At 42.2% G+C, this 12,909-nt stretch overlaps 1 protein-coding gene across 1 annotated transcript in view; it reads right to left on the bottom strand.

Moving 5' to 3' along the window:
* clcn2a (chloride channel, voltage-sensitive 2a) overlaps window positions 1-8,517 on the bottom strand; it is a 39,962-nt gene extending 31,445 nt beyond the window's left edge. The window contains exon 1 of the mRNA XM_044368347.1: window positions 8,208-8,517. Coding sequence (XP_044224282.1) covers window positions 8,208-8,258 — 51 coding nt within the window. The 5' untranslated portion in view covers window positions 8,259-8,517. The remainder of the gene's footprint in view (window positions 1-8,207) is intronic.
* Between the last annotated feature and the right edge of the window lie 4,392 nt (window positions 8,518-12,909).

The raw sequence follows: 12,909 nt of genomic DNA on the forward strand, positions 1-12,909 counted from the left end.
AAACGTTACTTAGTGTTTCTACACATCTGACAGCAGTGTTCAATGCTTACTTTTTTTCAAGGAGTACATGTGCTCCTAAATGAAAAAAATTAGGAGCACACATAACTTTAGGAGCACACTGAAAAATGCTCAAGTAACGGTTTCAAGAAAACAATTCATTACATTCATATTTACAATTTATCACATACATATTTAAACTCTTTGTGTGTGTGTGTGTGTGTGTGTGTGTATGTAAATCAAAATTTATGTTGTTTTTAGAGGTGCTCGATTATGGCAAAAATCATAATCACCATTATTTTTGTTCAATATTGAGATCACGATTATTTAACATGATTACTTTTTGCCAATTGCCGATGTTGATATATGCACATATTTTTTCCCACTTGGCTGAGGTGACTATTACACATGCAATCATATATTACTAATACTAAAACTAATACTAATACTAATACTAATGATCAAGAGAGACTATAGCCTATATGAGGGAAGAACTCAGGGAGACTGGAGTTCCGGAGCACAGCATTAAAACTTTAATGGACCTGCCAAGAGGGTGGAGCAGCAGTTTTGTTTTTTAGTTTATTAGACAGACAGGATTAATGTGTAGGATTTAATCATTGGTTCATAGTCCAAAGCGGAGGGTGGCAGTAATGCACCTAATATGCTGGTTGCCAACCGCTGTTATAAACCAAAAATAGGAGAGTAAAATATTTTTCCAAACAGAGTGGTACATCCTGTCAGCCAAGGGATTTCCTATGTGTGCAGCTGAACACAGCAGCTCCTCTACGGACTGTTTCTTCTTGATGGTCCCGGTGTTTCTTCCACAGGTTTCACTTCACTCAGCTGGCCGACAGACACACTGGTTCTTCCCACTTTCACCTGAATAACAAACCAGGGCTTGGTGGTCCGGTTGGATCCAAACAGAGAGCCAGGGCTAGCTGAGAGGCTAGCGGACGCTAACTGGTTGTGCTTCTTTCCAGTCATGCTGCACCTTACGCTCCGCTAGCCTTAGGAGCGTCACCACTTTCTGTATCCGTTGTTTCAACTTTAAATCCCTTTAGCGTTTCATATAGTGTTATGGTTGTAATTTGTAGTCGCACAGTGTGCGAGTAAATTATTTCTCCACTTCACACATATCTATTTTTAGGGGCAAATGCGAGTGAAATACTCACACTGTAGAGACACTGTAGAGCCTAGTGACAGTACACATTTCAATCAAACTTTGACCAGATCATGTGGGTTAAAAGTGTTAACTTTTCTAAAAATAGACGATGAAATATAGGAAATTTATTTGTTTTACACACAAACTCATCAAGACTTTTTAATTTACTGATTGAAATTCAAGTGACCGGGCTCAAAACTTGCACAGTTTTGATGACACAGATGTGAGCAACTCAGCCTTATATGACAAACATCATCTGATTCACATGAAATTTTCAAGGTGTGCTCTACAGTTGATATACAGCGACATGATGTTCACTTAACGGGTGTTTTAGCACCATATAGTGGGCTCAGGAGATGATATTTAACTCCTTCATGCAATGTTAGATGACAGTGAAAAACTAAAGTTACACGTCTTTGTCCAGCAAGTAGTCATAACAATATACATTTAAACGTACGCCACATAGAAGTGCAATCAAACTGGCTGAATAGCGCCCCCTACGAAATTGCAGCAAAGCAGCCCCGGCAGCTGGCAAGATAGTGGACAAAGGAAGTGATGTTTATCTCCTTCTTGCACTGTCTGAAAACAGCCCGGGTCTGGAGACATCTACATGCCCGTGACAGAACCCCTCGACTGCACCGCGGCCCGACGTGCACAAAGGCGCGAGGGCACGTTCAACGCTGCTTGCAACTTTAATTAGGGCCTGAGCCCCAAAGGGGCAAAGACCCTATTGTATCTGTTGTGTTTGTTTCTTTCTTATTCTTTCTTTCTTATTACGCCACTTCAACCCATGAACATCAGGTCTGGTGAAAAATTTGATAAAATGTAAAAATTATCCCCCAAAGTGCTAAAATGTGCTCAATAGCACCACCTATGTATCTAATATGGCCATCACGGCCCGTAGGAATGTCGTAGAGAGATCAAACCAAAACTCAATTATTCGTCTCATCAAGACCTACAAATCATATGATGACACCCCTGACCTAAATCCAACAGGAAGTCCGCAATATGCCCATCAAAGTACGACTTTGCGCCAATTTTGGACCCCCAAGAAACGCTATCTCCTCTTAGGGCGTTGATGGTATCAGCTTCAAACTTGAATACATGACTTATGACACTGTGCTGAACAAAAGTTGTTAAAAACTTTGTAATAACTCGAACGGTTTAGATATTGTAAGCTATTGTAAGGTTGAATAGAGCTCATTGAGTGAGAGTGACAGTTTAGTGATAAAGTGCTGCAGAAAAATAAAATCAAAACTAAAATTTGTAGCTCTGTACTGTAGTTTTTCCTTTATTAGGGCCCAAGCACCTTGCGGTTCGCTCACACTCTCCATTCAAATATATTTTAAATGAGTATTTTTCTGTGTCCAGCTGCAGTTACTTATTGTCTCTACACACCTGACAGTACACATGTCAGTCAAACTTTGACCAGGTCATGTGGGTTAAAAGTCTTTACTTTTCTAAAAATAAACTTGATGAAAATTAGAAAATGAATTTGTTTTACACACAAACTCATCAAGAGTTTTGTTTACTAATTGAAATTAAAGTGAATGGGCCCAAAACTTGCTTAATTTTGATGACACAGGTGTGAGCAAGACAGATATGTCTCACCCTGCAGAAAATTCTCATCCTCGCACCATTGAGATCTGATGTTTCACCATGACAGAGGAAGTTGCTATAACTTTATTGTACATGCTCCAGTCTGCACCAAACTTTACATATTTGATAAGAGTCCTGGCCTGAACACATCTACATGACAATATTCCATCAGTGATGCAAACTGACTGAATAGCGCCCCATACGAAATTTCAGCGAAGCAGCCCCAGCAGCGGGCAAAACAGTGGACAAAGGAAGTGATGTTTATCTCCTTCTTGCATTGTCTGAAAACAGCCCGGGTCTGATGACATCTACATGCTCGTGACAGAAGACCTTCGATTGCGTCGTGGCCCGACGTGCGTGGAGGCACGAGGGCCCGTTCATCGCTGCTTGCAGCTTTAATTAGGGGATATTATTACAATGATTACAGCTTAATGTTTACAGCTTGCTCCACAGCCCCAAAGTGGTCAAAAATATCTATATATTACCTACTGATTTAAACAGAAATTTGAGCTACTTTAACTTAACCTGAGTATTTCCATTTTATGCTAGTATGTTATACCTCTACTCTGCTGCATTTAAGAGGAAAATATTGTACTTTTCATAGTCATCTGACAGCTATAGCTACAGTGCTAGTTACTATATAAGCTAATATTTTTAATACACAAGAAAAAGGTCACCTTGTAAAGCAAGATACATTGTCATAGATTAAACGACCAAATTGGAACCAAATATAAAGCAATAGCTCCAACATTAAAGTGCTGCTTACATGTTAATGCATTAGACATAATAATAAGACAATAACACATACATATGCAATAATTTTACTTTTGATACACGTATTTTGCTGATAATACTGTACTTCTACTTGAAGGCCCCTCCTCACCCACACAGGTAAGGAACAAATAATCACATTATTTGTTCATAAATTAAACCAATAATGAAATGAACAAATAGATAACAACAAGACGTCCCTCCCTAAAAGGTGCGACAACACAAAAAACAACAACAAAAAAGAGAGTGAAAGAGATGTTAATTAACTGTTAGGAGGCAACATGAGTGAAAACACCTGTGTGGGTGGACTGTAGTAACATTTTGAATGCAGGACTTGAACTGTTTTTGCATTGCGGTATTTCTACTTCTGTTTTTACTCTGAATACTTCCACCGCTATTTATTTTAAAAGGTTATACATTTTGAGGCCCTGCATCCAATGTTTTCTTACAGAGTATGTTAGTGTTTACCGTGCGAGGCAGCTGGATTTGCAAGATCACGCGAGAATCCATCTTGTCAGGCTTCAAGTTATGTGCTTCAGCGGATTCTCGCGGGATCCCGTATTCTTGTGAATCCAGCTGCCTTGCAAGGTAAGACAGTGATAGACAGATGGTTCATCCAATCACCTGCCAAGTATTTTTTGACTCCTTTTCCAAACAGCTTCCAAGGACGACTTCTCAGATGGTTCTGTGTAACAAACCATCTGGCGCATCAGATTATGTAAGTGTATAATGTTTCTCAAATGGCGGTTATTCCATTTTGAAATGAAACTCTTTAGTTTGTCAACACACCCTTTACAGTACAAGGACTGGAGTCTATTTTAAGAGTCAAATGAATTGAGATAGATTTTTTTTCTTTCTGCAGTTTCTGCAGTGGCCTGTTCTGTTGTGTGCAGGTAACAGCACTGTTTGGAAGTGACAGGACCTGAAATGGACTCAAGCCAGCTTCTGTGTGGGAGAGAGGACAGAATGCTGACTATGAGGAACTGGACCCCCCTGAAGAGGCAGCACTTTTATGTGTGTGTGTACAAAAGAGACAAAGAGAGAGAAAGATGCTGCGATACTGGGAGGATATACTGTATATGGTATTCAATCTATATTGCAGTATCTGAATTTTCTTTATAAAGCACGTGGAAATGTCTCATGATAGCTGCATGAGACTGTAACACTGTTTAATTCCAAAACCAACTAATCCTTTAAAGTGATGGAAGTAAACTGCCAACAGCATGCTGATATTTACCAACCCAACTGGTGTGTGACACTTTACAGTAAACAAAACAAAAGAGAAAGAGCGAGGCAGCAGATCTCACTCTGGTGAGTCCAGTTTTCTGTGGACAGTGTGATTGCACACTGCTGTTCAGGAGACAATCTGTGTCCGAATGCTGCATAGCATATACTGACAATGGGGAATATCGATGTGTGTGCACAGTATGCACAATTCTATCCATCCTACACACTGAAAGGCTCAAATTCAGCATGTAAAAGAGCAAATGATTCAGACACAAATGTTTTGTGTTTTCTCTTTCCTGTGCCTGGAGACACGTCCATAATCAATAGCAGAATAATCGGCTGCCAATATTTTGTCTCAGTGAGGGAATATCACAGTCTTTTCTTATCCTGCACCATTATATAGTGTGTATTTTTATGTAAAAACATGGCAGTAATGTGGTTTTAAATATTAATCCACCCTAGACATACAGAAAGAGATATGATAAGAGTGAGAATTGGATCTTCTCAGTGGTGTGTCGTGATAGTCACTGCAGCTCAGAAATAAACACACACATGCATACATTCATAAGGACCGACAGCATGTGTACTGTATACTGTTTCACAGGTGCTGCAGTGCCGTGTAGAGGGTGTGTGTGTGTGTGTGTGTGTGTGAGTGGTGGGGGGATGGCGGATTTTCCTCTTCAGGTGGATCATGACTTCCCTTCAGAAGCCAAATCCTGAGCCTCCTGCTGCTGGAAGGACATGAGCATGCTGTCTCTAACATCTGCTCCGGCAGAGACTTACAACACACTCGTTTAGACACATAGGTGGGCACATATTCGTAGGTATAGCGCGTACCCACTTGCAAAATTTGCCTACGCTTCTGGAAGACAACACACACACACGCACGCAAACCCTATGACACATCCAGACCTCCCACACCTCTGAAAAAAGCTTCTGAAAAGGCTTCAGATGGAGGGCTGCAACACTTTGACACCAAGGCACCACAACTCTGTATGTCTCTCTTTTCTCATCAGTCTCTGACCTGCCTCTTCTCCGCTTCACCTGCTTCATCCATCCATCTCGCGAGACGGTGAGGAGGCAGACAGCCACTGCACCTGACAGCAGCAGTTGTAGGAGCTAGTGACCCATGCGCCCCAACCCTGGTCGCTTTCCAACTGTCAGCCACTGTTCACAAGATCACTCCCGCATCACCATACAGTTCCCAGAATATAACAGATGCTGCCTAAAATAAAGACTTGGAGCTTATTAAGATGAAAACACACACTGCTTTATTCATGAAAGCCTTAATTGTTATAAATAGCTTGTTTATTCCCTTTGGAGAACAACTTCAGAGAGGTTAGTGATGATTGTGAAATGCTTTCCAATAAATTTCCAAGAAATCTGTGCGGTGCAGTGGTGGAAAAGTACAGCATTAATTCTACTGTACACATTGTATGAATGGAAATAATTTACATATCAAATAGTCGGTTGGTTTTACGCGGCGGGAAATTAGATCATGGCCATTTGTAATGTAATTATATAACTTATTCAATTGTGAGCTCGTTTACATGATACCTTTATGACACCCACATTATATCTAAATAGAATATCACAGCAATGTTCACTGATAGTAAAACTCAACAACCAACAGTCGGCATAAATTAAAGGGTTATTTTTATACCATTGTCTTGGTAAACACTGCAGTCTAACAGCTGCTGATTCTAAAAAAAGATTATGGCAAAAAAAAAATGTTTAAATACTTGAGGGAAAATGTCATTTTTAGTACAATAGCTGTGAATGAGGAGATGACATTTCTGTGCCGCTTCCTCCTGGAGAACTTATCAGACAGATCTCTATTTGTCTCTATCTGCTCCATGTCATCTGCTCTGTCCCGCTACAGTACCAGTGTTCCAGTGCTGCCAAAAATTCAAGCAAACGCCTGCCTCTGAAAATCCTCTGAATCTTACTGATGGCAGACAATAACACACGGAGGATCCCTTTGTCAACATTAGAATCCAATTTTTAGACTGCGGATACACCTGGAGGAAACTCTGCGAGCGTTCATTTATCTGATCAAAAATTCGTAGTCATCTATCTCTATGTGTCATTCAGTTTTCCAAGAGGAGAACACAGATGCTTTGTTTCACCTGAGGGAGGCTATTTGATGAATTGTGCTGCCACTCTGTACTTAGAAACGATCAGGACACAAAATGCACAATTGCTTGCATGTGCAGATACACACACATGGATCTATTTTTGGGCAATGGACCAGGATGCAGGGAGTGAATGATAAAGCCATTGATCGGAGCGTTGTGGTCAGAGGAGAGGGAGAGAGCAGACAGCACGTTCCAATCCACATTGACTCCGACTGCCATTTTACATTACTATTGATCTTTACACTGAGACACACAGCATGGCATCGATCTTCACACCAACAAGAGCAGAAAAAGCACCTCTGCACATCTTGGGACCACGACAACTGCATGAAGACGGACTGACTGACGTCCTGCACTCACACAAACACACACGTGCACAGACACAAAGAAAGAAGAGAAGACAGAAGAAGAGAGAATACTGCAGTCACAGCCACACAAGTCAGGCTGAGACGACACTTTAATCCACTGGTTTGCATGAGTGCCTGTCAATCTGTCTGTCTGCCTCTGCAGATATAGATATCCCTGTGTGAAGTGCTCCAGGGTATCACTGTCAGCCCTGCTATGACATGAGTGGGGAAAACTGGTGCATGCAGCAATTAATATTCAGAAACACTCCAATTTTAGTTCATAAGGAGAAGGGGCTGCTCTAGCAAACAGGAAGGGGCTGAGGGGAAGATAGATGAGGGGCACGAGGAGGGACAAGATCTGCAGGAGAAATGGGGGAGATAAGGAAGACATGGGACGTGAGCGAAATACATCAGAGCTCAGCATGCAGAGTCAGGCTCTAATCTTATATCTCAAGGATATTAACATCTTCATAATGGTCCATTAGGGCATCCATAAAGTGATCAGAGATAGCGCTACATGCATTTCTTCAAGCTGAACAAATTCATCTGACGTGGTTAGGTGAAATCTAAATTGATAAGAATTAATTATGAAGGTGGGTGCAGGCAGAGGCTGAGAGTGATGCTACACCTGTGGATCAAGGTGAATGAATGGAGAGGAAGCTGTGATTACACACACACACACACACACACACACACACACACATACACACCATACACACAGCAGCAGCAGTTACAACTGAAGGAAATCAGACCAAAAGACCCTGACAGCCAGTAAAGATTATCTTTTTGAAATATTTTTATAGGAATATTCATTAAAAGCTGCACTCAGTCTCCTCCTGTGGGACACCAGCGAGCGACCAGCAGCTGTGTCTCCATCCTGTGACCAAACCGAGCATCCTTTAGACCCCTACATGACACACATACACATGACTGAAAACATCATCTATGACCTCATCGAAAACTCACCAAAGTTTGCTGGTACTGAAGCGTCCGGTTTTCGGCCTTGTCCTTCACCATTGCCGCAATATCCTCATTAAGACACCCGATCCGAGAGTAGGCCGCTAATTAGTCTGCGGAGGAGGACTCGGCGCGGCTGCCTGCCATCTCATGTGCGGTGTGTAACAGGTTTCTTATCATGAGCCCCCCTGCATGACGCAAAGCGCCGCCGCTGCGGTGTGCATGTGTATGTGTGTGTGTGTGTGTGTGTGTGCCAGATGAGAGTATAGCCGGCTATCGTCTGGCAGCAGCAGCGCTGGCTGCGGTTTGACTGCAAAACACCGCCTCCCTCCTCTACTCTCACTGTGCTGCTGTCTCTCTCTGGAGTTGCTGGACTTGATGATGTTCGGAGGTGCTTTTGTGCGGGAGGAGGGGAGGCCGGGGTGGGGGGTGGTTGCGAGCAGGTGCAGGTATAATAAATAGATAAATTATGATGTGTAGCGTATGTTTTTTTTTATTCTTCTGCAAAACCGCAGCTGTCCTTTGAGTCATCACTGGATTGCTCAAGTGTGATGAGTAATTCACAAGGGTGAGGCTTGTGATGGGTTTAGTTATGGCTCCATCAATGCCATAAAAAAACTTTCCTATAATCTTCCTTTAGTAAGTGAATAAACAATGGTATCTATCTAAGCACCCATTAGTGCCTTTGGCCATGTATGTCCTAATTCATGACGTCCTTGGCTGCCATTAGTACATCATTCTCACATGTTTAATGTTGGTTTGTGTAAGAAAACAAAATATTGTCCAGATTTTAAAATACTTAATCTCATCATTAGTTTTATCTAACTCCTTTATGACTGGTTCAGTTTTAATAAAGCATGATTTGGCTCTTTAACATCATGACTGTACTTTATGTAACATAAGTGGCTCCAGTATTTTGTATTTTCAGTGTATAGTTTATACATTTTGCAATCTTTCTAAATCTCATTACAGGATTTTTGCTTCATAAAGAGGGGGGTCTCATACAAAAGACACATTTTTAAAAGAGTGCTCAAAATTGATGCAGCAGTGGACGAGACAGTCCCCAATATGGCTCAAGCTCCAAAAACTTGATACTGTATTTCACCTAATGCAACTTAAGTCTATTACCTGCCAGGTGAACATCTGCATCTTTCAAACTCCACACATCCAGTTTGTGTCTCAAAACTAGAAAGCTACTCCTAGAGCCACACCGGTGGAGCACCCTTTATATATTTTTTAACATTCTCCTGTTGATGTCATTTGAACAGAAAAAAACATAACTCTCTGACAGGCTTTCATCACTTTGAAGCATGGAAGCAATAAGCATTCAGCGCCTTGAGGGGGGATTTTAAGTGATTACTGAATGATGGTTGCGATGTAGGATATCACAAAGAACAGCAACACCACAATAGAAAAATGTGAAGACCTCAAATGTTCCCCATTTACTTCCTCTGTGTTCTCTGTGTCGCCCCTCTAGGCTTCCAGTGAAGAGTACATTAACACTACTTACTGTCAATTTATCTAGAAAAAAATTGAATAGACATGAGCATGAGAAGATGAAAATTTGTGTCATATATGACCTTTGCGGTCAGCAGGCACTATTTGTGAGATTTTGGACCAACTTGTTAAACGGCATTCTCCATCTAAAAGACCAAATGAAGCGCTATTTTTTGCACAAATAGATTCTATATCAATACTGTAGTGAGAATCTACGCAATGCCTCATGTTCAAGTTTACCCAGTCTTCTGTTTGGCTGCCAAATAGCTCCATAGGGAGCATTTCACTGTCAAGTGCCTTGCTCATGGACACTACGACAATCACTTGAGTGTGTGTTACTTGTTCATAGCTCCTCTCATATGTCATAAAACTGAATTGTGTGTTTGTGTGTGTGTGAGTGTGTGCATTCTTGCAGAAGCGCTCCTCAGGGGAGCTTCTATCCAACACTAAAAGCTCTCACATACGGGCTTGTTGCACTTTCAGATCATTTCCTTTCCTCAGATGACACAAGTATTATGATACTGCGAGCTCATCTTGCTGGGCTTTTACTGAAGGCTTTTGAGAGGTGCTACTCACTGACAGTGAAATCTATTGCACTGAAAGATGCAGCGCCAAGTGAGACTCACACCTGAAAGATAACCACTGTTTCAAGGATTCACTGTTGCTTTTTCAGGAGCCAATATTCATGTTTGCCAATATGCTCGCAGTCAGATGGAAGCTTAAAATTTTCAGGTGTTTGGGAGCATTCTCAAAGCAAATGTGCTATTCCGAGAATCGTTTTAAAAATGCACCACCAAAGCAGCTGCAGGACACTAATGAATTCAAGCTTTAAATTGATGGCATCACATTAAACAATGCAGGCGAACCTGTATTTGAATATCAAACTCTCTGATTTTTCACAGGTTAAAAGACTAAAAGTCCTTTGGGAGTCAAAGCTTCTGACTAGCTGACAGATAAAACACTCCTGCATAAGACTGCAGCTGATTGGCTGTTAGTAAAGGCAACCAGTTCAAAGCACTGGACTACAAGCACCAGAATGAACCAGGGCCTCTGAGACCACTGAGTGATGGGGTGGATTTCACCCAGAAACACACATTCACAAACACACTCGCTGTGTAAATTTCAATCTAATTATTCATGCACTTCAGGTTGTTATGTGCGTTGGGCCTTGAACTTGTCCTCACGTCATCTCATAGGTGAGACTAAAGAGTGTCACCGACTTCATTTTATCAGGGAGCTGGCAGCCACAGACAGGCAGAGGTATTGTCGCCCCGACAGCAGAGGAACTGGGTGCTCTGCAGCCCCGAGCACCAACACACTGACCCACATCTCTCCATCTCCACAGGATTCTTTAGAAATACACCACCTACCTCTGCATGGAGGCCAGTCTGGTAGCAGCATAAGAGGAAAAATATCATGTTTCCTAGGGCTACAACTATTTTCATTGGTGATGTCTTCAAATGTCTGATAAACAGTCCAAAATCTAAAGATATTCAATGTTCTATCAAGTATGACATATAAAAGGTTAAAAGAATTATAAACAATTATTTGATTGTCAAAATAGTTGCAGATTAATTTTCTGATGATTAACTAATTGATTAATTGACTAATCATTGCAGCTCTAATGTCTCCTGTCCTGCCTGTGTGTGTGAAAGTAAAGAAAAAGTTTTCCTGTCCTAAGAGAGCTCAACATCCACATGATGATCTGTGTGCTGATTAGAAGTAACTCAAGCACTGATTTAGTGTATTGTACAGCTAAAGTAACTGTAGAAACGAGCTTATGCATTTCTCATTTAAAGGGAGATCATAGGAATAATTTCAGACTATTTCTTTTCTTTCATACTTCTTTTTAAATTATAAACCAAAACGTAAATCGTTTAATTTGACACACTAGGCAGAATTGTGCGCGTTTCCCACACATTCATTCTACTGCAATACATCTACAGTATTACAGGGACCTTCAGTCCTTGATGCGCAACATTAGGATGTAAAACCACCTGTGCCCCTTTCTGTTTTATGTGGCAAGTTTCTCAATTGTAAGTAATTCTTGTTAGCTAGAGCTTGTAGAAAATACTCAAGCTGTCGGGAAATAATGACAAAAAGAAACCAGAATACCAGAAATGATACCATAACCCGGTCAGACCTTCAATTGCCATTTGCCCTTGAGCCAGATCTGGCCAAAGTTAGAGACACACATGGATTTGACACTCTGAAGAGAGAAAAGAGACAGTGATCCATCTCGTCAGTACGCAGCATACTTACGGTTTCCCCAGGGGCTGCTTTCCTCCTCTTTTTCTTCTCTCCTCCTCGGGCTACGGATTGAGAAGCGTCAGCTATGTCCCTCCATTGCGCCTTGGCGGAATAATGACTTAAATAAAAGGGCACACAGCTACAGGTTGCAGCGCACACTTAATAGATGATGTGATAGGGCAGCGGATGACTCCCGGGCAATCACACTTTACACCAACGGAGAAAAATCTCCGTGGATCCCAGAGACTGGCCTGTTGCTGATGCGCAATCCATACAGCACCGCGCCAAAGTTGTCAACACGGCGCGTAATTACCGGTTTTGCGCCTCCAGAGCAGCGCACAGCGGAGCAGGCAGCTACTGGCTGGTTTTGGAGACCAGGAGCGACAACAGCCAGCCGCCTGAGAGCGCGGCTGCATGGGATTGTGAGGCAAGAAAACTCTACGATAAGATGCTACAGTCTCCTCATCGGCTCCAGTTGAGGTGGGAGGGAGACAGCGGGGTACCGGGTGTCGTGTCCGTGATGCAATGCGGGTACTGACAGTGCCATGGCCCGCAGTTTCCTTCTTGTGTGCAGAAATCCAGGCGCTCCGGTCATTATCTGCGGAGCCGAGGCGCACATTCGTCTTAATTAACGGCGGTCGGGATTGTCTGCAGAGATAGGAGCAGGCTTGGAGGGAGAAAAGGACAATATACGTTTCATGTTCCAGCTCCCTCTCTTCCTCTGCATCTCTCTCTCTCGCTCTCCCTCTCTCTCCCTACCCTTGTACCCTATGTGACAACACACACGCGCACACACACTTTAGTGTCTAATTTTAGGCGTCATGCGTCCTAATCATGGCGCGCATAAACAGCTTGGGCGCAAATAGAAGAGGGCAGGGGATCAGTCATTGTCCAGGTTTGGGACGATGCGGGTGAGCACGTGTGTCTTAAATGAAGATGGATGGTGCATTCCCCCATGTTTTCT

The sequence above is a fragment of the Thunnus albacares genome, chromosome 12, assembly GCF_914725855.1.
Source record: "Thunnus albacares chromosome 12, fThuAlb1.1, whole genome shotgun sequence".
NCBI lineage: Eukaryota > Metazoa > Chordata > Actinopteri > Scombriformes > Scombridae > Thunnus > Thunnus albacares.